Raw genomic sequence first — 24608 nt, 5'->3', positions numbered from 1 at the left:
TTGTTGCCCAGGATGTAATGCAATGGCACGATATCAACTCACTGCAAACTCCACCTTCCGGGTTCAAGTGATTCTCCTGCCTCAGCCTCCCAAATAGCTGGGATTACAGGCGTGCACCACCACACCCAGCTAATTTTGTATTTTTAGTAGAGATGGGGTTTTACCATGTTGGTTCAGTTGGTCTCGAACTCTGACCTCAGGTGATCCACCCACCTTGACTTCCCAAAGTGCTGGGAGTACAGGCGTCAGCTACCACACACGGCCCTACCATTTATTAAATGAGTTAAAAACATATGGCAAGAGGGAAGAGATTCGGAGGATAATAAAATTAGAATAAATTCAGACACAGATTGTTTTGTACGTTTGTTTATGTGTCACTTAGTCCAATAACAGTACCTGGCACATAGTAGGTGATTAAAAAAACAAGTGCTACATAATCAAATGTATGAATACTGCTCTATATGTGAGTAACCCAATATACAAGAATCACAGTAGAGAAAGTGCAGTGTCACCCTAGTATAATGAGGATGGGCATGGAGTTGGATAAATGTAAATTTGAATTCAGGTTCTGCCACTTACTAATTAGGCTTAGAAATATAAATTAAGTTGGCCTATTTAAAACAGAGACAAAAGCACTCCGAGCTAAGGGAAGCATAAAAGCTAATATGGAAAATTTTGGGGCACCTGTGTAGGATAACAAGTGACTTAATTTGGTTGAAGAAAACATGAAATACATGTGTAATGAGCATAAAAGCATAAATTATTAATATATCATAAATCTTTTTAAGGCAGTTTAGGAGAGTAGCCTTGTTATATGGGCAAAATTAAGTGAAAAAAATTGTGAATATTATTAGGACTGTGAATAACATAAAAAAATGGACAAGAAACTCTAATAAATTTCACTTGGAGACATACTAGGTTTGAGATATTAGTGGATATCAAGGTATAGATACACAACACAGAGTTGAAAATGAATTGGAAATGTGGCTATAACTCAAGAAAGATTGGAAGTGGTGAAGACAGAGATACAATGATCATTTGCATACAGATTGAATACAGATTGCATACAGATTGAGGCCAGATTAAATTATTAATTATTAAATTATGTTAAGAGAACAAATACACAGATAAGAAGGCCAAGAAATCTCCCATGAGGTTCACAAGCTAAAGAAGTTGGAAGAGCAGAAAGAGCCAGATAATCAAAGACACAGAATAGTCAGAGAGGAAGAACCTGCTGAGTGTAGAGGCTGAGAAAAATGTTTCTTCAGTGGTAGAAAGTTAGGAGAGCTGAATAAAAGCCATTTGGCTCTGTGACTAAGAATACTTATTTGTTGAATAAATAAATGAACAGTTAAAGCAGAGTGATGTGTTTGGGGAGTGGGGGCATGCACGTTTTTCCCATAGGGGACAGTCACCCGCATGGCTCTCTCTTATAGAGGACTTTATTTTTCTCTGTAGACCACACTTTAATAAAACTTTCTGATGGCATCAGATCCAGCCTGTCTTGACTTCATTTGAAGTAGAGCAGGTACAGCCTATAGCTGCAGTGTAAGCTCAGTCCTTCTGACACTTTTGAAATTAATGTTTAGTGTGAATAAAGGCATACACTTATCAAACCTAACTACATTTAACATCATCTTCTGATATGCTTCTTCAGTAACAGTCAGAATATATCATTCCTCATCTCTTGTGATTTGTGCTGTGTCTTTTCCAAAGGATAAACATTATACTGATTTGAATGCCTTATTTTAAATAACACAGGTAAGTGAATTTGTTGAATTATCTGTAATTTATGACATAATGTATTCGGTAATTTTTACACAAAGGTAGAATGAGCAGAGTCTATCAAGATGTAAGTCCATTTGTAATTACTTCATTAAGGAGTCATACCTGAGCAATGCCTTAATGAGGTGGTGATGAGGTGAAAATGCGCTACCAGAATAGGCATTGCAGAAAACCTAGAAAAGGCAGCTCAATAAAGTGATAATGAGAGGGGGGAAAAAAACCCATTTATCTTTGCTTGGTGTATGCTCCTTAATTTTAGGAGGTGGCACTTATCCCTTAAGTCTTGGTGATTTCAATGGGGGGAATGGTATAAATAGAGTCTAGAGAGTCGATGGAGAGTCAAGAGGTCCAGAATGAGAGGGAGTGAGAAGAGAGCTTTGCAAGTAAACTAGCCAAGGATGGAGGTCGTAACTATTTCAGAGTTCCGAATTTTTAGCTAATGCATCAATTAACTGCCAAATAAATTACTAATTAAATGCACGCCACTATCTTAAAAAAAAATCGAGTCTCCAAAAATGTACACATTTTTTAACCAATAGGATCAGGTCTATCATTTTTAAACTCTCATTTATAGTGTAGTTTTGATAAAAATCACATCATCTAGCACGTTTCAAATTGGCTCCGCTGAGCAAAATCAATCATTTTTGTTAAAAAGTAATTCTTGCAAATCTAGCAAACTTAGCGCATTTCATTCCCACGCTGTAACGTCTACAAGGCTATTTCTTGTATGTTGGATTCCATACAATATTGCAAGAGTGGAAAACTCCACTGAGAGGCTTCTTCATATAGAAAGTACGAAACATTGCCTAGAATATGACCTGCTTTGAGTGTGATTTTTTCTTATAAATACTACAGAGCCTGCTATACACAAGTTTAAATTAGCAAAATTAACGGAGAGCATATGAAGAAGCTTGCAGTTGCATTTTTCTTACACAGAATATATATTTTGGAATGAATATAAAAAATAATTCACTTGTAGTATATGTATTTTCTTTATCTAGAAAAATCTCCCCAAATAGTGTAATTAGCAATTTTCACAGATTTGCCCACACTTTTCGAAGTTACATATATAAACCTTTTAATGAGCCTCATGTTTTTTATAACCATTAGTAGCCTTTGTCAAAGAGAACCTTAGAGGTTATTACATAATGAAAGTAGAAATCATTATTATGGGAATTCATATTTATGAAGAATCATCATATAGTAAACCTAGAGAAGTCTCAATAACAAAGTAGAATCATATGAGGGAATCAGTAAAACTGGGAAAAATGAAACAGCTCTTCACGGGGAGATAGAAAGCACTGAAAAATTCAAGCAAGTAAAAGCAGTGTTAGATTATCTTGGAAGCAGTTCTCTGGTTTGTACAACAGAGAATAAATGTTGACAGACCTGTGAAGGAAATGGGCTCCGTGTAGGGTCAGAGGTGGTGACATAAGCAGCCTGTGTGTAGGCATAGCTCTTGAATCGAGGCTTAGGGGAAGAAGTTCTCTCATAGCCCTGTGCTAGACTGACTGTGATCTGCAGAGAAGGGTTTGGGGGAGTGGATAGAGAGGAGGAGGAAAAACCATAAGTAACCCAAAAGGACTACTTTCCAACATGGTAGAAAACAGAACATTAAATGGAAACGGTGAGATTTAATGTTTAATACTAAACATATATAAATGATATTAGAAATTGGTATACTCCCAGAATTATGGCACTTAATGTCATGTTGGAGAATAAATGATCTGGGAAGATATGAGCATGCTATTTAACCATGAGGATTCCATAGTAATACAACTCCAATATTTATATGGGATGGTACTCTTCAATCTGGCAAAAACAGGCATCCAAAAGCAATTTTCTCTAAATCCAAAGTAACTAAAACCAGAATTAATCAGGTCCATACCCTGGAAAGGACTAAAGATTTCAAAAGCTAATATAGAGCTAGCTCAGTAAAGTGAGAGAGTTTGGCCTAAAAGCTTTCCACACATTCCAACAGAAATGTTGCTAAAGGTTTCTTCACTATTGCTTGTGCCTGAGAAAGCACAGGAAAACATCCAAACTACCCACGGTTGAGAGAAAGAACAAGCCAATGTCAAGGAAGAACCCCAGTGAATTCTATACAGTTATATAATGAAGAATTTCATCATGTTTTTCTTTAATGTTTATTTGAAATATTTTAAACCACTTTTCTATTTTCAAAGTTATCCTGAATAATCAAAATCTGATTTTGTACATCATATTGCCATAAAGTATTTTTAATGATTAAAAACAATATTTCCCTTTAATCTTTCTCTAGCTCTTTGTTCTAGTTGATGAAGATTTTAGAGTTTAATACGTATGTAAGTTTGCCTTTCATTTCATTGTGTGTTACACAATGGAAATGTAATATATTATGTTCTATATTCCTACGATATGGTACATATCAATAGTATTTTTTAAATACGCTTGAAAAGAATATTGTAGTCAATGAAGCAAAACTGAAAAGGTTTACATAGTCTGTCTCTCTTTCTGTATATATACATACATTAGGCTTTGTATATATACATGTATATATACATATATATTCGTTTTATATATATGTGCACATAATACCTAAAAATGCATATAAAATAGAAAACATCTTGATTATTACCTGTCCTTTGGACACTTTACCTGTTGAGAATAGTGCATTTGATGATGTAATTGAAAATGTTCTTCTTTAGTCACTTTAGGTGGCCTTGGCAACATTTCCACTTCCTGGATGGCTTCAATGCTCACTTGTTGAGGCAAAACTTGGAAGAGTGATGTGATGTACATTAAGATGGACTTCTTATCTGGATAGGTGGTAGCAACATCTGTAAGCACATTAACACTACACATCAATTCTTGGTTTCTATATTTGAGACTCTAAAAGGATAATGAACAAATCAATGTTACAGGAAGATGATAGATTAATGAACACTTAGTTGGCCATGAATGTCCTCCAGAGATGAATTAGAACATGATAATCAGGCCTAAAATGTCTTTCCAATTTGGCAGACCAATGAGATGAGCAGTAAAGTTAGTTTCTTTTCCTTGTTCATATGAAAACTTTATTCTATATTACTTTTTCCTAAGTCAAATTGCCAGACTAGCCCATCTAACAGAGTAGCTTTCATTAGGCAAGAAACAAAAATAAAAGATTACATTTTCCTTTCCATGGAAAGTTATATTAACATGTAAATTCAAATGGTGCAGTGGTAATTAAACAATTACATAAAATGGCTTAATGCTTTAGTTCTCAGTAAAGAAACCTTATACCTTTTTAATTGAATGCTGCTGATATTAAAGTATGCAGACAGCTAAATATGTCTCTGTGCTGAAATGAGTCATGTATCCACAATATAAACAGAAAAATACTGTATAATGATTTTTAATATTCCTTGTATATTAAAAATATTTGTTTATATTATGGCCCATCTGATAAAGTAGAATGTCGTTTCCCTTCCCAGACATTAGAGATAAATGCAAAAGTCCTACACATGAAGTTGATCTGACTTCACGTCCTTTGCCACATCCAGAGGGTGAATGAAACCCAGCATTTAAAGTCAGTAATAATTTGTAATAACACATATAAAGTGGCAGCTCCTTCAAAAGATTCATTTGCTACTTGGCATTACAATTTAGTTACTGCACTCATTCCAGTGAACCAAGATGTAAAGTAATCCTTTATGTGAAGTGTGTCATTAATACTAGAAAGTGTTAAAACGTAAGTTCTGACAATGAAATGCTATTTAGATAGCATTTCATTGTCATCCTTTTTCATCCTTTAAAAAGAAGGAAATTTTGTCATTGAGGCAACATTTGTAAATCTGGAGGCTATTAAGTGAAATAAGCCAGGCACAGAAAGACAAGTACATGATCTCACTTATACATGGAATCTAAAAAGTTGAATTCATAAAAGTAGACAGTAGAATGGTGTTTACGAGGGGCTGTGGGGTAGGGATTGGGAAGATGTTGGTCAAAGTCACATTTCAGTTAGATAGGAAAAATAAGTTCAAGAGATCTATTGTACAACCTAATTAATAATAATGTATTGTATTCCTAAAAATTGCTGTGAGAATAAAGTGTACTCACCATGAAACATGATAAGCATATGAAGTAATGCATGTATTAATTAGTTCAATTTAGCCATTCCGGAATGTATACATATTTCAAAACATGTTATACATGATAAATGTATGCAATTTTAGTTTTTTAATAATTAATCAATATAAAAATCAAAGATAAAAGATAAACATAAATCCTGGCAGGAGGTCAAGGCAATGTGGCAATGCATTTTCCTTGCCATACATTTATCTTAACTACTAGTAAGAGATCTGTATTCAATTTGTATATTCCGATCACGTGTTCTGATTATAAGTGAAAAAGCCAAGAGTAAAGTCTCAAGTCCATTAGCACAAAGGGAGGTTGAACAAGTGACTTCATCAATTCTTTTACAAGTATCAGAACCATGATTAATCAGAACAACTATTTTTAAAAAGTTACAGGAGAGGGAAAAATTAATGTTCCTTGGTCCACTTCTATCCATAGAATAATACAGTGCTTCTCAATTTTTAATGTACATATGAATCACCTGGGGATCTTTTAAAACTACAGAATCCGATTCAACAGATTAGCGGTAAAGCCTGTAGCTCTGCATTTCCAATAATCTCCCAAGCGATGCTGAAACTGCTAGCCTGCTACGTTGTGAATAAGGGCCAAAAACATTACTTATAAGCAGACTGTTACATCATCTCCCATTTTATTGTTTTATTCATTTATTCAAATGATATTTATTGGACATTTCAATGCACAAGGCTGAGAGGTACAAAGTTATACAACACATATGCTCAACTTGTTATACTTTAATTAGCCAACAAATGGTCAAAGTAATTTTTACAAGTACTTTTTAAAGAAGAAGTAAATAATATTTTGTGCATGAACACTGCCTTCCTTAATAATCTTACTAGCTTAGCTTTGGAATCCTGAAGCCTACAAATCTCCAATTCATTCGGTAATTGTTTTTCAAAATATTTGACCAATTGTTTCTTATATGGTGAATACTATACTTCACCATATCTTGAAATTCTAGAAAACTTTCTTCCTTCTCACTAGTAACTAGTCAGCTTTACCTGTGATTAACATAACTTAGAGCTCTTTCATTTTTAGTATATTCAATAAAACCATGATGTGAGAAAACAAATTAAAAAGGGTTGACCCTGTGCCTATTCACTGCTGTGTTATAGGTATATGCATGTATGTTTGGTCTCAAATATATGCCATGATAAAAAGTAAAAAATGGTGCAAAATTGGCCAAGCATTTTTATTGCCCCAAGAAATGTCAAACATTGTAATAAATTTTATTTACATAAAACATGTGGACTGAATGCAAATATTCTTGTCAGTCATTACAAAAAATATGTACTTATTTAACCAAACTATTGACATTTTGCCCCAAACTATTACTATCACACTTCTGAGATTATGTGGAATTCAAAACTGCCAGGAGGTAGAAATCAGTATTTTTTTAAGAAAGGAATTTAGGTCTAAAATATTTTCAATTTCGTCAACATACATTTTCAAGAAATCTATTATATTCAAAATATTTTAATGGATTATCCAGGAGATTTAAAAGAGAAAATTCATGAATTCTGCTTCCAATTTGGAATAAGAAAATAAATAATAAAAGTACAAAGTAATTGCATTGCTGAACAGAATTTAAAATGTGTTCCTCTAATTGGCACAACCAGTTCTTTAACATGTTCAGATTTTAAAAATCATATACTATTGGAGGATCAAGCAATTCTCTTTGAATAGGAAACTGAATTAATTATGCATAGGATTTCAATAGCTGGAAATGAGGGAATGGGCAAGAGTATTCCGGGCAGTGGGAGTATCTCAGGTAAAGACGCAGAGGTAGGGACACATTAGCCATGTCTTGGGAACAGTGGCTTTGTGTATCTTAACCAGTGAGAGGACAGTAGTGAAAACTAAGATGAAACTGGTAGATGGTATGTAGAAAACTGAGGGAATATCAACAACAAACTAGAAAATTCGGCCTTCATTCAATAGGTTGGAGAGTAAACACTTTTCGACAAGAGGGTGACATCATCAAAATTTTATTCAAGTAAATTCTTTAAGTACAGAATGGATTGCTGGAGAAAAACTTGAGAGAAATAAGAGATTAGGACCATAATCCAGATAAAAAGTGCTCAAGAACTAAGGTAGAACTGCGTATGGGGGAAATGAAAACAAGGCAACGTATGACAAAAATTCTAAGAGAGATCCAAAATGACTTCATTCAGTTTTCAAATCATTTACTCCACAGTTTTTGGAAATGCCTATATACAAAGTTATGTGCTACAGCCTGAGGATATAAAGATTAATAAACTAAGAATAAAACAAAGAAGGTAGAGGATGAAGGAGGAAGCTGATCGTTCTGCAGTCATGGTAACAAGTAGACACCAACAAGTTTCAATCTACCCTATTTATTCATTTAACAATTAGTTGCCTCCATGATTGTTATCATGTTTCCCCCAGCCAATCAGCAGCAAATGCTCCCTTCTGAAAGTTTGCCAGAGTGGATTCACTTCAATGAACATAATTCTGAATTCAAACTAATTAAATATCGTCTCACCTGAAATACCATGCTTCTAAAGCTATCATCATCCTATTCCCAATTTGAAATTTTCTTAGCTTGCTGGCCCTCTGATTCTCTCCAAAACCTAAGAATATGCTGCTTTCCGAGACTGTGGTTGACCAGCAGAGTTCCCTCTAAGTAAGATGTTATGAAGCTCAAATCCAATGTTTAGAAAACCTGTAAAGTTTGTTAAACCTTAATACTATTGCTGTATTGCATTATTTTTTGTCATTTTTGTCATATTTTTGCTGTTTCTATTATTAACACAAAAACAAACCTAGTTGTAGGAGACCATTTGTATACTATTAACAGGAAGTCAGAAGACTTTACTTAGAAGGAAAAAGCAATGATCACTTAATCCATATTTGCTAAGTGATTGTTATGTGCTATACAATATGCTTAGACTATGTTAGATTATGAGTATACAGCAGATGAGTCACCCCGTAATTATAAACATTACTTTTTATGGGAAATCAAAATGAATTTTATGACTTGGGGATAATCCTCATTTATGATGACTGCACTAAGGCCAATTCCTGGCACTCTGCAATCACCTAAGAATTTGTTAAGAAACTGAATACAGAGAACAGTTAAAGTCATAGGAATTGATAAGAATTATGTAAGACAGTGACTAACAGCAATGGTATGATAATGAGTACTATGAAGAATTTGAGGAGTATGAAAATGATGGAATGTAATTTATACTTATTACAAGACATTAAGATTGTATGAAATGAGAGAAGTGGCTGAATCCCCAAAATAAGAACTTTACAATTACATGAAAGTAATTTTGCACTAAGACTGTACTACACAAAATGTTCATTGACACTGGATTTTAATAATTGCTTATCCAATCTTTGAAGCCGTCTCAGAATGGAAATGGTGAGAACTCATAACGCTGCTAGAGATTTTACTTTCTGAACAATAACACCGTTTCTGATGAGTGTTTCATATTTGAAGCTACTATGGAACAAATAAATCATTTAGTGAAATTTGGTCATTTTTCAAATAAAGAAGTTGAACCTCATGGTGGCTAGAAGGCAAGTTCAAAAACTAGTCAAAATCGGATGAGAACCCAGTCATTGCACTAGCCACGGTACCTTTAACCTCATTCTCTCACATTCTATCTCAGTGTATTTGAAGACAAAGTATCTGAAAGTCATTATTCAAATAGTTACCTTGTAAAGTAATGTGGTTCAATTACCAAACATGATCTCTATATAGTAGTAGTGATTTATATTTCTAATAAGTGATGTATAACAAGACTAAATATACATAAAAATGAACCATTGAAATGCAAATTAGAGATGTGGGGTTTTAACTACGTTCCCTTGCCTAAAAAATTTGCAAAGAATTACAAAAGAATGATAATCTATGCTGCAGAGGCTTCAATGATTTGGCCAAACACCTACTTAGCTTGAAGAGTATCAGTTGTTTCTAACCTTATGAAAAATATTTTGGGAGTGTCTATCAAAACCTTAAAAAAATCATATACTATGACCCATTAATTTTCCTTTAGGGTCCTGCCACAAGGAAATTATCAGAAATTTAAATAAAGATATATGTAAATGTGATATAAATTTTAAACAGTATTTATAACACAAAAAGAAATATTTATCATACAAAAGAGGAAAAAGAGATCAATCCAAATAAGCTTAATAGGTAGGGACTTAGAGAATAATTGAATATATAACTGTGTAAGAATATTACAGAGCCAGTCAAAATGTTCCTTTAGAAGGCTATTTGACAATATGTTAAAGTCAATACCTTACAGTGTAACATCAAAAGAGCAGGATTTATAGTTTATGTAGAACAATTTTAGGAAAACACCTGGGAAAAAATACTTCAAGATATCAGTAAAGTGGATGTGCTTGAGGGATTGAAAATAATTCCCTTTTAAAATTTTATTCTATCTATATTTTCCAAACTCTTTATTCAACACATACTAATTTTGTAATAAATATATTCTATGTTAAAATAAAAGTATCTGCAAAGATCAAAAACTAAACAATAAAAGCAAAGTCGCACAAAGTTTGCTTTCAACTTGCCCTCACCCCAAAAAAGTCAATGTGAGTAAGTTTGATGAAAGCAGCGCCTTCAACAAAACTAATCTCGGGCAGTCAGTCTCAGGAAAGTCCGATTAGCCAGTTGCCGGGTGTAACCTTGAAACACTGCTGGGAAATCTAAAGAAGAGGCTCCACTGTCTGAATTTCAGGCCAAGTTTCTGCCAAGGGACAGGCAGGAATTGAAATACTCAATCGTAATGCACAGCATGTGTAATTGAAAGCAAGCAAGATTTCAAAGATAGCAGGAATAAATGTGCACTCACAAAGCTTTAGTTGGTCGGTGTTTTAGGAGTTTTATTAAACAACAAAAAATGTGTGAGGATGTCATTTAGAAATCATGATGAGCATAAACCTCCCCACAGAGTTTGTATTAGGAAACAGAAACAAATAAATACATTCACTGAGAAGAAAAGGAATGGAGAAACTGGAAAGACGACATTTATGGTCATAAACTAGGCATAGTCAGAATGCTCAAAATATGAAAATAGAATGGCATATATGTTGGCACAAGCAAAACCTATGGTTGTAAACAATAACCTAATTCATGGATGTGATATTCTAAAGGACATAGTGCTGGAAGTAAAGTGGATTATTTTTTGAGGTTTGCAAACGAAGAGATTTATGTCATGATACCTAAATGCTGGAGCTTATAAGTTGTAGACCGTATCGTAGCAATGGACTAATTCATTAAGGCATGATACTGTTATTTTCAGTATTTTGTATTTTGCATTCAGCACTGTATTGTACATAATTTTCTTCTTACAAGTCACTATATACAATGGATATACATTTTAATTAAAATTTGCACAACTCCTCCCATGTTAAATTTTTTAACACTGCAAAATTTTGTAACACTCTGCCTTAGCCAAATTAAGTACTCCTTAACTAATCCATTTTTAGCACTTCATTCACTGATACAAGCAGTTGCTTTTATCATTTAGTAACAATGCTTCTCATTAAAAGACTGTAAAATATCATAATGAAAATAATTTGCATTGATGAAGATGATTGAATTTCATAAAATTAATAATGATAAAAAGTAATGGCCTATGTTTATCCATGAGAAACACAAAACAATTTTATCTGTTGAACATTCAATTATGCTTTTCAACATGCTTATGGTGTTAACTAGCAGAAAACTATCACCATCTTGTCACAAGTGGAAAACAGTGGCTCAGGCTGGGCGCTTTGGCTGGTGCCTGTAATCCCAGCAATTTGGGAGGTCGAGGCAAGTGGATCGCCTGAGGTCAGAAATTCTACACCAGCCTAGCCAACAGGGTGAAACGCCCTCTCTACTAAAAATATAAAAGTTAGCCTGGCATGGTGACACATGCCTGTAATCCCAGCTAATCCCAGCTATTCGGGAAGAGAATCGCTTGAACCCAGGAGGAGGAGGTTGCAGCGAGTTGAGATCGGGCCACTGCACTCCACCCTGGGCGAGACAGGGAGACTCCATCTCAAAAATATATATATAAAAAATTAAAAAAAGAAAGAAAAAACAAAACAGTGACTCAAAATGCATAATACTTTACCTAGAGTATAACAGGGAAAAAAGGAAAATCAGATGCTTTCAGAAGACTGATGCACTGAAAACTATTTGAGCTTTCTGTTAAGCAATAAATCCTAAACCTACCAATACAAACAGAACTTATCATGTAGCCAATCCAGTAAGTAATGGTACCTGGAAGTAATGATAGTGATTGTAAAAACTACAGCTGGGCACAGTGGATCACGCCTGTAATCCCAGCACTTTCGGAGGCTGAGGTGGGCGGATCACCTGAGGTCAGGAGTTCAGAGATCAGCCTGGCCAAGATGGTGAAACCCCATCTCTATTAAAAACACAAAAATCAGCTGGGTATGGTGGTGCATGCCTGTAATCCCAGCTACTCGGGAGGCTGAGGCAGGAGAATTGCTTGAACCAGGAAGGCACTCCTGGTTCAAAGATGGTGAACCGCGATCACGCCACTGCACTCCAGCCTGGGCAACAGAGCAAGACTCCGTCTCAGAGGTGGGGAGAATAAAATACTCCATAAACATTTATTGAGTTACTACTTTGTACCGGGCTGTATTTTAGACTTTAATAATACAATGGTAAATAAATGAGCCCAGAGATACGTTCTCATGAAAAAAATGACTCTAATGGGAAAGGAAGTTATGAATAAATAATTTCAAAATTCTCAGTTTCCCATTTGCCACTGTATCCCTGCTTCATTGAATTGCCTTCTGTAAAAGCCCTCTTTGCCAAGATAGTTTTTGGGAATTAAATCAGAATGGAAGCTCTGCAGTGTTAATACCAAATATCCTGAGAGTGCCTCAGAAAAAATGCACAGAAGCTGGTGGGGAAAAGTCAGTTAAATGAAAATCCATAACCAATCCTGACTTTAGAAATTTTAAATAAGACATCTTTCAGTTGAAAAGGTTTTCAAATATCAAATTTCTACCGTATGCCCCTAATCAACAGGAAAAGTTCTATCTTTAAATTTTCAATTTCCAAATGCAGGAAATTTTCACAGTTGTGTTTTTTGTTAAAACTGTCCTAAGTTTATATATGTTGAAATATATTTTACTTAAGAAATACATCCTCAACTATTTAAATCCTTAGAACAGGGCCGGGCACGGTGGCTCAAGCCTGTAATCCCAGCACTTTGGGAGGCCGAGACGGGCGGATCACGAGGTCAGGAAATCGAGACCACCCTGGCTAACACGGTGAAACCCCGTCTCTACTAAAAAATACAAAAAACTAGCCGGGCGAGGTGGTGGGCGCCTGTAGTCCCAGCTACTTGGGAGGCTGAGGCAGGAGAATGGCGGGAACCCGGGAGGCGGAGCTTGCAGTGAGCTGAGATCCGGCCACTGCACTGCAGCCTGGGGGACTGAGCGAGACTCCGTCTCAAAAAATAAAAAAAAATAAAATAAATAAATAAATAAATAAATCCTTAGAACCAATTTTTGGTATGTATCTTCTAAAACCAGGAGAGAAGATACTAACTTGACCTAACAAATGGAAGCTACTCCGTCAGCACGGGAGACTACAGATAGAAAAACATTTGTACTTTCTTACAATTCTCTCGACATGCCTGTTGTAGGAAGAACTATTAGAGTTTGCATTTGAGATGAAAGTATTTTGACTCAATGACATTTAACTCTGTTTCCCTGATTGTCACCTGCGGTTTTCATGCTTTGCTTTTCACCTAACCAAATTGACTTTTTCTTTCCTCTGTGGCTAGAAAAAGTATAGTCAGTTTCAGAAGTAGCTCCACCCCTTATCTTCCTTGCTTACATAGTCTGTTTGTAAACCTTAATTGTTTAGTGTTAGAAATTATACTTGATACACAGTGAGGCCGGAATAAAGATGTTTATTTCATGTGACACAAATTTAATTGGTTATTATTCTTTCTGGTATGTTTTGGGATTTGAAAATATGCCTGATGATGTAAGGGCAGTCTTGGAGCAAATTACTCAGCGATGACTAGCTTAACGCAGACACTGTACAAAATGATCAGGTGTTTTTTTTTTTTTTTTTGAAACAAATATGATAAAAATGGACCCACTACATATAAAAGAGCTTAGCCTGTTGAGGCAAAAATACCTTGATCAAATCATGACCCTACCACTAATAGGTAAGGGATTGTGATAAAATCCACTAATTTCCCTTTGTCCCAGTTTTTATCTATAAAATAAGTCATATTAGTATCTTGCAAATAATTAGGGATGATGCTAACAGAGAAAAGGAATGCAAAGTAAATGCTCAATATCTATGATCTATTATTTGTCATGATTTGTTTCCAATTGGCACATAATCATAATTTATGGGTTTGCTTGCATTCATGCCTTCATCAAATATTTGTGGAATACCTACCATGTGTCAGACATGACACCAGTTCACCAGGGAATTAATCACTTTTTATAATTAGAAAGACTCCATTTCCTAATTCCTAAGGAAGAAACCAGTGGACCACTGGACAAACCAGATGGCATACAACACTGATGTGACTCTCTCAGCACAAATCATTTATGTGGGATGGTGTCATGGTGGCACCATATGTCATATGCAACATCAGAATAAGGGATTCAGTGTTTAGCGAAACACCATCACACACAAACTTCAACAATTGACAAGACAATTGATGGCAAATTAAGTTTTCTTCAACTAATCCAAAGTTTTCAGTAGTATTCTAAGTGAAAACTGAAACCAGTGGCCAAACATCATGCATTTGTGTATCTTTTAAGTGCTAATGGACGCATGGTGATGAAACACACACAATAAAGAAGTAGCAAACTTTAACGCATTTTCAAATTACAGAGATACATTTTGCTTTTGACAGTACTTATGAAATTTCATTTGAGTTTGGAGTTTCTGGCTTCCACCATTGTAATTAGGACCTCCCAACTACAAATACAATAATATGTATGGATGACAAACAGCTTCCAATGTGAAAAAAATGCAATTTAGAAATTTGCAGAAGATAATCACATGTGAAGCAATGATGGAGAAAGTACAAGTCAAAAAGAGAATAAGCATCAAAAAGCATATAACACAAATCTGATGACGATAAGGGATAACTTTTATAAAAGAGAAGGTAATCAATGATGTTAAGAATGCGTAAGACATAGCTGAGATTGATTTTCATTAAAATGTGTATACTATATTTTTTGAATATTGAATAGAATTTGATGTATGTGTTAAAAGATACCACCTTCCATGCCCTATAAAATACATCATGACCCAATCCTTCACACTTTGCTAAAAGCACTCTAATGTCATCCCTCTTTCTCTTTCACATATTGGTCTTGTTTTGTTTTTGCATCTCAAATACCAAAGGCCATTTTACACCTCTTGATCTTCACACTTGCTGCTCTTTTACCTAAAATACTTTCTCGTTTTGCATTTTTGATTCATTCTCACCCATTAGGTCTTAACTCATATAGTGCCTCTTCAGAGATGCATTTGCTATCCCATTTTAAGAAGCCCACCCCCTTTCCCTTTATTTTACATTGATTTCCTTTACATTGCTTGTCACAAACTGTCATTATTATGTTTATTATTTATATTACTATAAGAATATAAAAATCACAAGGGCAGGAACTTCCTTTAGATTGTTTTACCAATGACTGAGAAGTAGTAGGTACTCAATGTTTGTTAAATCAGTAAATGAATGAAGAGATAAGCTTTTGGGAATAAAGGTTCATTTTCATGGTCTACACCCCCTGAATGTAGAGTAAGACACATGTTGAAAATTGAGTACTGGTTGAAGGGACAGAAAGCACGTAGCAAGGAACAGGAGCAGACTGTATTTTTCTCCCTACAAAATTATGCAAAGGAGATTCAGTTTGGTATAGAATTAGTTTTCATCAAGCATCAATTATATACAAGAACTTTTATTATGTTTTTTTCCATTTAAACTTCACCACTCTCTTGTGAGTTAAGAATACAGCCCAAGGTCATACAACCAATAAGTGACAGTCTGATTAAAGTGGAAAAAAAATGGACTCCTTGGTTTGCATCCCAGTTCTTTCATTTTGTGACCTTGGATAAGGTTAAGCATAATGTACCTCAGCTTCCTATTGTATTGCAAAAAGTTTTTCTTATTGATCACATTCCCAAAAATAAGACTTGATTTGAAGAACATCTCATGCTTTAGAAACTGTATCAGATTATTTTTTAAGTGATAGGGAAAGAAGCATTAATTTCTAAATTAGAGAGCATTAGCAGGTTAATCAAGAAGCCTATGAGTGATGATGACAAAGTTGGTACATTTTAAATTCAGATTGAAAATACTCAAGCTAATACTCAAGACACAGGACAACGAATGTTTTATTCATTGTTCTAAACTTTGGCATATACACTACAAAAATCACACCGTGCTGTACAAAAATATATTTTCAAAAATAATATTGACTGACACCTACAGAAAAAAAAAATGTATGCAAGTGCTCTCAGACTCAGGATAGGAAAAGCAGACTCCTTAGAACTTTGGAAGCATAGCTTCCAAAAATTTTGTGCTAAGTGTCTGCATACCTGGAGGTTTGAAAGATTCAAGTGTGTGAATTCCTTGTCATCTCACTAAAACTATGAGTCAGTGGTGGGTAGGATTCTACTAAATACTTATAACTGTAAAAAATGCTTTTTAAGCTCAGATATATGAGAAAGGGATTCAGTACAGAAATAAAAACCTAGGATGGTACACACACATAAACAATATGATCACTAATATGTAACTATAGTATGCATGCAAACATTACATACTTAGAAAGCAGCTCCGTTTGACTAGATACTGGTAACATCAAAGACTAAACAGAGAAAAGGAAAGACTTTGCATAGAATCTTACTTATATTTTAATTACTGAATGTTCTTTTTATCTATTTGCAATTTTAAAATTTCTTCTTTCCTTTTCTCAGTGGCTGGATGAGAGTTAAAACTGACATGCTAAATACTACATAACCCAGTTTCTAGACATAGCTTCCACTTCTTCTTGACTCTGAAATTTCAGCTTCTCTCAAATACCTCTCCCTCAGGTAGAGCTCTACTAGCAGGGGCCTGTCTTTCCTAACGACTGGAAACCCCGGGGCTTGGTATAACTATCCCAATTACTAAATCCTACGAAGCCAGACTCATTATCATAGCTCCTGTCCCTATATGGGCTCTGATCTTGGATTGACCAGATGGGTCATTTCCAGTCTTATCTTAATGGGAACGTGCCCCTTGATTAGGAAACCTTTCCCTCAGAGAAAACACATCACATTGATGGTTTTGGCCCCAAGAGTTCATCCGTTAGTTGTCTTTGATGTTTTAATTTTCTAAGTCTGGATTTAATCTCTCACTTTTGAACATTTTATTACAAAAGCCATATATACTTATTGTAGTAGAAAATTAAAATAGTACAGATGCATAGAAATTTACCAGTGCAAGTACCCCATGTCTCCACAACACCACAGTCCCATTAACTAGAACTAATACTTGTCACCAGATGCTATGTCAGCATCTATCCATTCAGCCATTCTGTTAGCCATCCATTTATCACACTCATCCGCCTATCGAATGAGTTTAAACAACATATACACTGTCTATGCATCTACTTTCTTATATACTTTCATAAGATGTGCTCAATTAGTAAAGATTCAAAATTTAGCTCTACCACTCACTGGTTTTATAAATTTGGATGAGAAACTTAATTTCTTCATTTTTTCATATCCTCATTGGTAAGATGGGGCAAAGGCTTTTCAAAGAAGACAAATGCAAGTAAGGCATTTAGAGCAATGCCTGGTAAAAAGTACGTTTTCAGCAAATTTTGAGTTTAAAATGTGTATACACATGTATACATACAATTTGAACTTCAAAATTAATTTCAGTAATGCACACATTCATTTATCCATTTATTTATTCTGTAACTATTTGTTGGACACCTGCCATAAGTCAAGAATTATGCCAGAACTGCAGTTATAATAGTGAGCAAAAATAAAAACAAACACAGACAAACCTGGACCCTGATTTTATGGTGCCTATAATCCAATGGTAGAGATATATCTGCCTCACACTCCATACCATGAAAAATACTGGAGCTACTGTATCCAACACTGCAATGAACATCTTTACACATGTGTCATAGATATGGGTATTACTATATATGTAATACTTAAATGTGAAACCTCAGGATCAAATATATGTAAAATTCCATACTTTGAAAGATAATGTCAAATTGTCTGATTAAAATATTACAAGTTGTGTTTCCACTAAAAGAAACACAGGGCCTATTTACATGAACCCTCATAATAAGAGGATATTTTTACTGTGCATTAGTTAAGCTTAATTTTATTTTGATGGGCTATTTCTCATTTTCCCAAGTGAATGTCCTGACCATAATATGTAGCCACTTCAAAAATGTATTTTGTATATTTATTGTAGGAGTGTTATCATACTGAGGTTATTAATTTTTTATTAGTAGTATCATTCTACAGTCCATCATAGGTTTTATTACTGTTTAATGGTGTCTTTCACCATGAAAAATATTTTAAGTTTGTGTTGGTAAATTTGTCGGTATTTTACAACCTCTAGGTTTGATATCACCTTAATATTATTGTAATATTCTTCTACATTTTAATAAAGTATTTAAAATGTTTATTCACATTAAATCATTATCTGAATGTTATCTTAGTATTTGCTGTGCCTTGGGTTTCCACAGTTGAAGGCTTTATTAGCTAACCTATTCTGTCTCTAGAGACATGAAATGTCACCCTAACTGTGTACTAAATTTACCTAAATAAAAAGGAATGTTGTCAAAATATCTATTCCACACCATTAAACTATTTCTCTATGTCATACTATGTTAACTATGTTATAAAATCTACTAGAGCAAACCACCTATTTAAAAAATAATTTCTTGACTGTACTCATGCAACTACATTTAAACAAATTTTAGAATTATCTAGAAAACTGAATCTCTCTTCCCATTCATGTGATTTATGTTCAGTGTGCTCACCTTCATTCATTTCCACCTTTTCTTCTCTGCTTATTCTCTAAGTGGCTGACCCTTTCACACTGCACCTCCTGTGATCATTTCCTGGCTAGATTCCAGTCGCATTAAGCCAGTAGGAAGTACCAGCTGGAGATTTAATGAGAAGGGAAAGAGAAAGCTGGGGAAATTTCTCTATTATTTCCCTGCTTCAGAGCTACATAATGTAGTATCTGAGTCCTACCAACAACTACATTCCCTCCATTAGTGCAGCTTTCACTGGACTCTGTTTCCCCTTTCCTTTCAGCCCTGGGGATAGTAACTACTTCCTACTATTACTCCTCTCTAGATTATTTCTTGTCACCTATTTGTTAATATATACCTCTGTAACTTTTAAAATACAATTATCTTCATTTTACCATCTGAGGTAAATTCTATTTATTGCTAGGGTTCTGTTATATCCTCTAAAATAATACAGATACAGAGTCACATACATCCATGTGTTTGTGGGCATGTGAGTGTTTGAGTATACAGATGCTCCTCGATTTATGACAGGGTTACATTCCAATAAATCCATTGTCCCTTGAAAATATAGTGAGTCAAAATTGCATTTAATACACTGAACCTGTCAAATATTATAGCTTAGCCTAGCCTTCCTTAAACATGCTCAGAAACTTACATTACCCTATAATTTGGCAAAACCATCTAACACAAAGCCTATTCTATAAAAACTAAAGTACTGAATATGTCATGTAATGCACTGAGCACAGTAGTGACAGTGAAAAACGGCATGATTAAATGGTTACTCAAAGTACGGTTTCTACTAAATGCACACTGCTTTCACACCATCATCAAGTTGAAAAATCATTAGTCAAATCATCTTAAGTCAGGGACCATCTAGATCTTGACTGGAGTAACTTCAAGAACTTTAGAGTTAAGGGGTACAAGTGCAATTTTGTTACATGGATATATTGTGTTGTGATGAAGTGTGGGCTTTTAGTGTACCCATCACACAAATAGTCTACATGGTGCCTAACAGGTAATTTTTCATCTCTTATCCGCTTCCCACCCCTCCCATCTTTTGGAGTCTCCAATGTTGAGTATTCAATTCTGTATGTCCATGTGTACCCATTGTTTAGTTACCACTTAAAGGAAATACAGTATTTGATTGTCTGAGTTATTTCACTTAGGATCATAGCTACCAGTTTCATCCATGTTGCTGCAAAAGGGACAATTCTATTCTCTTTTGTGGCTCAGTAGTATTCCATGGTATATACATACCACCTTATCTTTATCTACTCACGGACAACTTGATTCCACGACTTTGCTATTATGTATGGTGCTCCAGTGAACATGCGAGTGTGACTGAAATTACTTTTAATGTACAAAGTAACTTAGGGAGAACTAGCATTTTCATCACATGTGATTTCCTTTCCTCATGCTTTTATGTACTTATATACAACTTTAAACTTCCTATTTAAAAAAAAGCTTATACTTTCTTGTGTGGTTTACTTCTAAGAAAACTATATGGATTTTGGAACTTTTAAAAAAATAATTTTATTGTATGTTTTAAGGTATAGACATAATGCTGTAAGATACATATGTAAATGGTTACCATAATGAAACCATAGTGAAACAAATTAACATATCCATCATCTCACATATAATCATTCCCCCTCCCTCTGGCCAAAAGAAGTTATAATCTACTCACTTAGTAAAAATTCTAAATACAACACATTATTAACTATAATCCTCATGTTTTTTATTAGATCGTTCAACTTGTTTATCCCACAAATTTGCTACTTTATAGACTCTGGCCTACATCTCCCCATTTCCTCTTTCCACCCCAAACCTGGTAACCACTGTTTTATTCTCTCTCTATAGATATACACAATGGAGTATTACTTGGCCTTTAAAAAGGAGATCTTGGGCCAGGCACAGTGGCTCACGCCTGTAATCCCAGCACTTTGGGAGGCCAAGGCAGGAGGATCACAAGGTCAAGAGATTGAGACCATCCTGGCCAACATGGTGAAAGCCTGCCACTACTAAAAATACAAAAATTAGTTTGGCTTGGGGGCATGCACCTGTAGTCCCATCTATTCAGGAGGCTAAGGCAGAGAGAATCTCTTAAACCCAGGAGGTGGAGGTTGTAGTGAACCGAAATTGTGCCACTGCACACCAGCCTGGCGACAGAGATTCCATCAAAAAAAGAGGAGATCTTGGCCAGGCACAGTGGCTCACGCCTGTAATCCTAGCACTTAGGGAGGCCATGGCAGGCAGATCAACTGAGGTCAGGAGTTCGAGACCCTGGCCAACATGGTGAAACCCCATCTCTACTAAAAATGCAAAAATTAGCTGGGTGTGGAGGTGAGTGCCTGTAAATCCCAGCTACTCGGGAGGCTGAGGCAGGATAATCACTTGAACGGGGGAGGTGGAGGTGGAAGTTGCAGTGAGCCACTGCACTCCAGCTTGGGGGGCAGAGTGAGAGTGAGATTTCATCTCAAAACAAAAACACAAAACGGGAGATCTTGTTTTTTGCCACAGGACAGATGGACCCAAAGAACATTAGGCTAAGTGAAATAAGCAAGACACAGAAAGAAAAATATTGCATTATCTCACTTCTATGTGGAAACTAAAACAAAAAAAAAAATTGTAACTATCCTGAACATTTTATTACCGCTGTACATTTTCTAATTTTGAGGTCATTTTACATGAGAAAATCATATTATTTTCAAATAATTTATTTTGTGCTTTCCAATATATATCTCATATAACTTTCTCTCATCATATAGTATTGGCTAGGTTCTCCAGAAAAATACTGAACAGTGACAACACAGAGGAGGAATATTGTTGTCAAATTTATTATCTAAGAGTCATTCTAGCATATTGATATGGTTTGGATTTGTTTCCTCGCCCAAATGTCATGTTGAATTGTGTTTCCCAATGTTGGAGGAGGGGCCTGGTGGGAGACCAGGATCATGAGGATCATGAGGGTGAAGTTCCCACTTCCTGTTCTCATGATAGTGAGTTCTTACAAGATCTGGTTGTCTAAAAGTGTGTAGTACTTTCTCCTGCTTTCTCCTCCTCTGGTCATGTAAGGTGTGCCTGCTTCCCCTTTGCCTTCTGCCAGAAGGTGGAAATTTCCTGAGGTATCCCCAGCCATACTTCCTGTACAGCCTGAAGAATTTTGAGTTAATTAAACCTCTTACCTTTATAAATTACTCAATCTCAGGTAGTTTATAGCAATGCAAGAATGGACTAATACAGAAAATTGGTACCAAGAGGTGGGGCACTGCTACGAAGATAAATGAAAATTTGGAACTAACTTTGGAACTGAGTAAGAGGCAGAGGTTGGAACAGTGTGGAGGGCTGAGAAGACGGGAAGTTGAGGGAAAGTCTGGAACTTCCTAGAGACTTGAACTGCTTTGACCAAAATGCTGATATTGATATGGACAATGAGGTCCAGGATGAGATGGTCTCAGATGAAGATGAAGAACTTATTGGGAACAGGAATAAAAGTCACTCTCACAATGCTTTAACAAAAAGAGATTGGCAGCATTGTGCCCCTGGCTCTAAGAATCTGTGGAACTTTGAACTTGAGAGTGATGATTTAGGGTATATGGTAGAAGAAATTTCTAACCAGCAAAACATTTAAGATGTGACCTGGCTTCTTCTAACAGTATATGGTCATGTGCATGAGTGAAGAAATTATCTGAAACTGGAACTTATATTTAAAAGGGAAGCAGAGCATAAAAATTTAGAAAATTTTCAGCCTGACCATGTGATAGAAAATAAAAGCCCGTTTTCTCAGGGTGGTGGGGGAAATTCAAGCTATCTGCAGAAATTTGCATAAGCAAAAAGGAACTGAATGTTAATAGCCAAGACAAAGGGAAAAATGCCCAAAGGCATTTCAGAGCCCTTTGCAGCAGCCACTCCTATCACAGGTCTGGAGGTCTAGGAAGGAAAAAATGATTTTGCAGGCTGTGCCTAGGGCCTCACTGCTCTGTGCAATCTCAAGACACTGTTCCCTATGTCCCAGACACTCCAGCTCCAGCTGTGGCTAAAAAGGCCCCAGATGTGTCTTGGTCTGTTGCTTCAAAGGGTGCAAGTCATAAGCATTGGTGGCTTCCATGTGGTGTTAATCCTGCAGGTGTGCAGAGTGTGAGAGATAAGGCTTGAGAGCATCCACCTAGATTTCAGAGAATGTATGGCAAGGCCTGCATGTCCAGGCATAAGTCTGCTGCAGCAGGGGAGCCCTCATAGAGAACCTCCACTAGGGCAGTGCAGAAGGGAAATGTGGGGTTAGAGCTCTCACACAGTCCCCACTAAGGCACTGTCTACTTGAGCTTTGAGAAGAGGGCCACTGTCCTCCAGACCCTAGAATGCTCTATCCAGTGACAGTTTGTACCATACACCTGGAAAAGCCCCAGACACTCACTGCCAGCCCATGAAAACAACTAAGGGTGCTATACACTCTGCTGAGCCACAGGGATGGAGATGCCCAAGGCCTTGGGAGCCTGTCCCTTGCATCAGTGTGGCTTGGATGTGAGGTGTGGAGTCAAAGGAAATTATTTTTGAGCTTTAACATTTAATGACTACCCTGCTGGGTTTTGGACTTGCATGGGGCCTGTAGTCCCTTTTTCCTGACTGATTTATCTCTTTTAGAACAAGAGTATTGAGCTAATGTGTGTACCCTCATTATATCTTGGAAGTAACTAACTCATTTTGATTTTACAGGCTCATAGGTTGAAGGGAATTGTCTTGTCTCAGATGAGACTTTGGACTGTGGACTTTTGAGCTAATGCTGGAATGAGTTAAGACTTCTGGAAACTGTTGGGAAAGCATAATTGTATTTTGAAATGTGAGAACATCATGAGATTTGGGAGGGGTTGGAGCAGAATGATATGGTTTGGCACTGTGTCCCTGCACAAATCTCATGTTGAATTGTGATCCCCAATATTGAATGAGGAGCCTGGTGGGAAGTGACTGAATCATGGGGGCAGATTTCCCTCTTACTATTCCAATGATAGTGAGTTCTCATGATATCTGGTTGTTTGAAAGTATGTAGCATCTCTGTCTGCTCTCTCTCTTGCTCCTTCTCTGGCCATGTAAGCCGTGCCTGCTTCCCCTTCACCTTCCACAGTGATTTCCTGAGACCTCCCCAGCCATGCTCCCCATACAGCCTGTGAAACTGTGAGTCAATTAAACCTCTTTTCTCTATAAATTACCCAGTCTCAGGTAGTTGTTTATAGCAATGTGAGAACGGACTAATACACATATCAAGATAAGGACATTTTCTTTTATTCCCAGATTAGTAAGAACCTTTCTCAGGACTTGGTAATGTATTTAAGCAAATGTCACTAGATATTTTATTTTTGCTTTTACTGATAGGGCTGACTGGTTCTGGTTTCCTGACTTTAAGAAAAGGAAGAACAAAGATTAAATATTACCTGTTCACTGTTTTACACTTTTTCTTTTTTTTTTTTTTTTTTTTTGAGACGGAGTCTCGCGCTGTGTCACCCAGGCCGGAGTGCAGTGGCGCGATCTCGGCTCACTGCAAGCTCCGCCTCCCAGGTTCACGCCATTCTCCTGCCTCAGCCTCCGAGTAGCTGGGACTACAGGCACCCGCCACCACGCCCGGCTAGTTTTTTGTATTTTTAGTAGAGACGGGGTTTCACCATGTT

The 24608-nt window shown here is 36.0% G+C and overlaps 1 protein-coding gene across 1 annotated transcript in view; it reads right to left on the bottom strand.

Annotated features, from left to right (window-relative positions):
- DMD (dystrophin) overlaps positions 1 to 24608 on the bottom strand; it is a 2174064-nt gene that overhangs the window by 1649657 nt on the left and 499799 nt on the right. Inside the window, exons 8-9 of the mRNA XM_031660704.1 lie at positions 4423 to 4604; positions 3175 to 3303 (exon numbers count right to left, since the gene is read on the bottom strand). Coding sequence (XP_031516564.1) covers positions 3175 to 3303; positions 4423 to 4604 — 311 coding nt within the window. The remainder of the gene's footprint in view (positions 1 to 3174; positions 3304 to 4422; positions 4605 to 24608) is intronic.

Source organism: Papio anubis, chromosome X (assembly GCF_008728515.1).
Source record: "Papio anubis isolate 15944 chromosome X, Panubis1.0, whole genome shotgun sequence".
Lineage (NCBI taxonomy): Eukaryota > Metazoa > Chordata > Mammalia > Primates > Cercopithecidae > Papio > Papio anubis.
The sequence above is the reverse complement of the archived record's forward strand: the minus strand, read 5'-3'. Positions and strand labels throughout refer to the sequence as shown.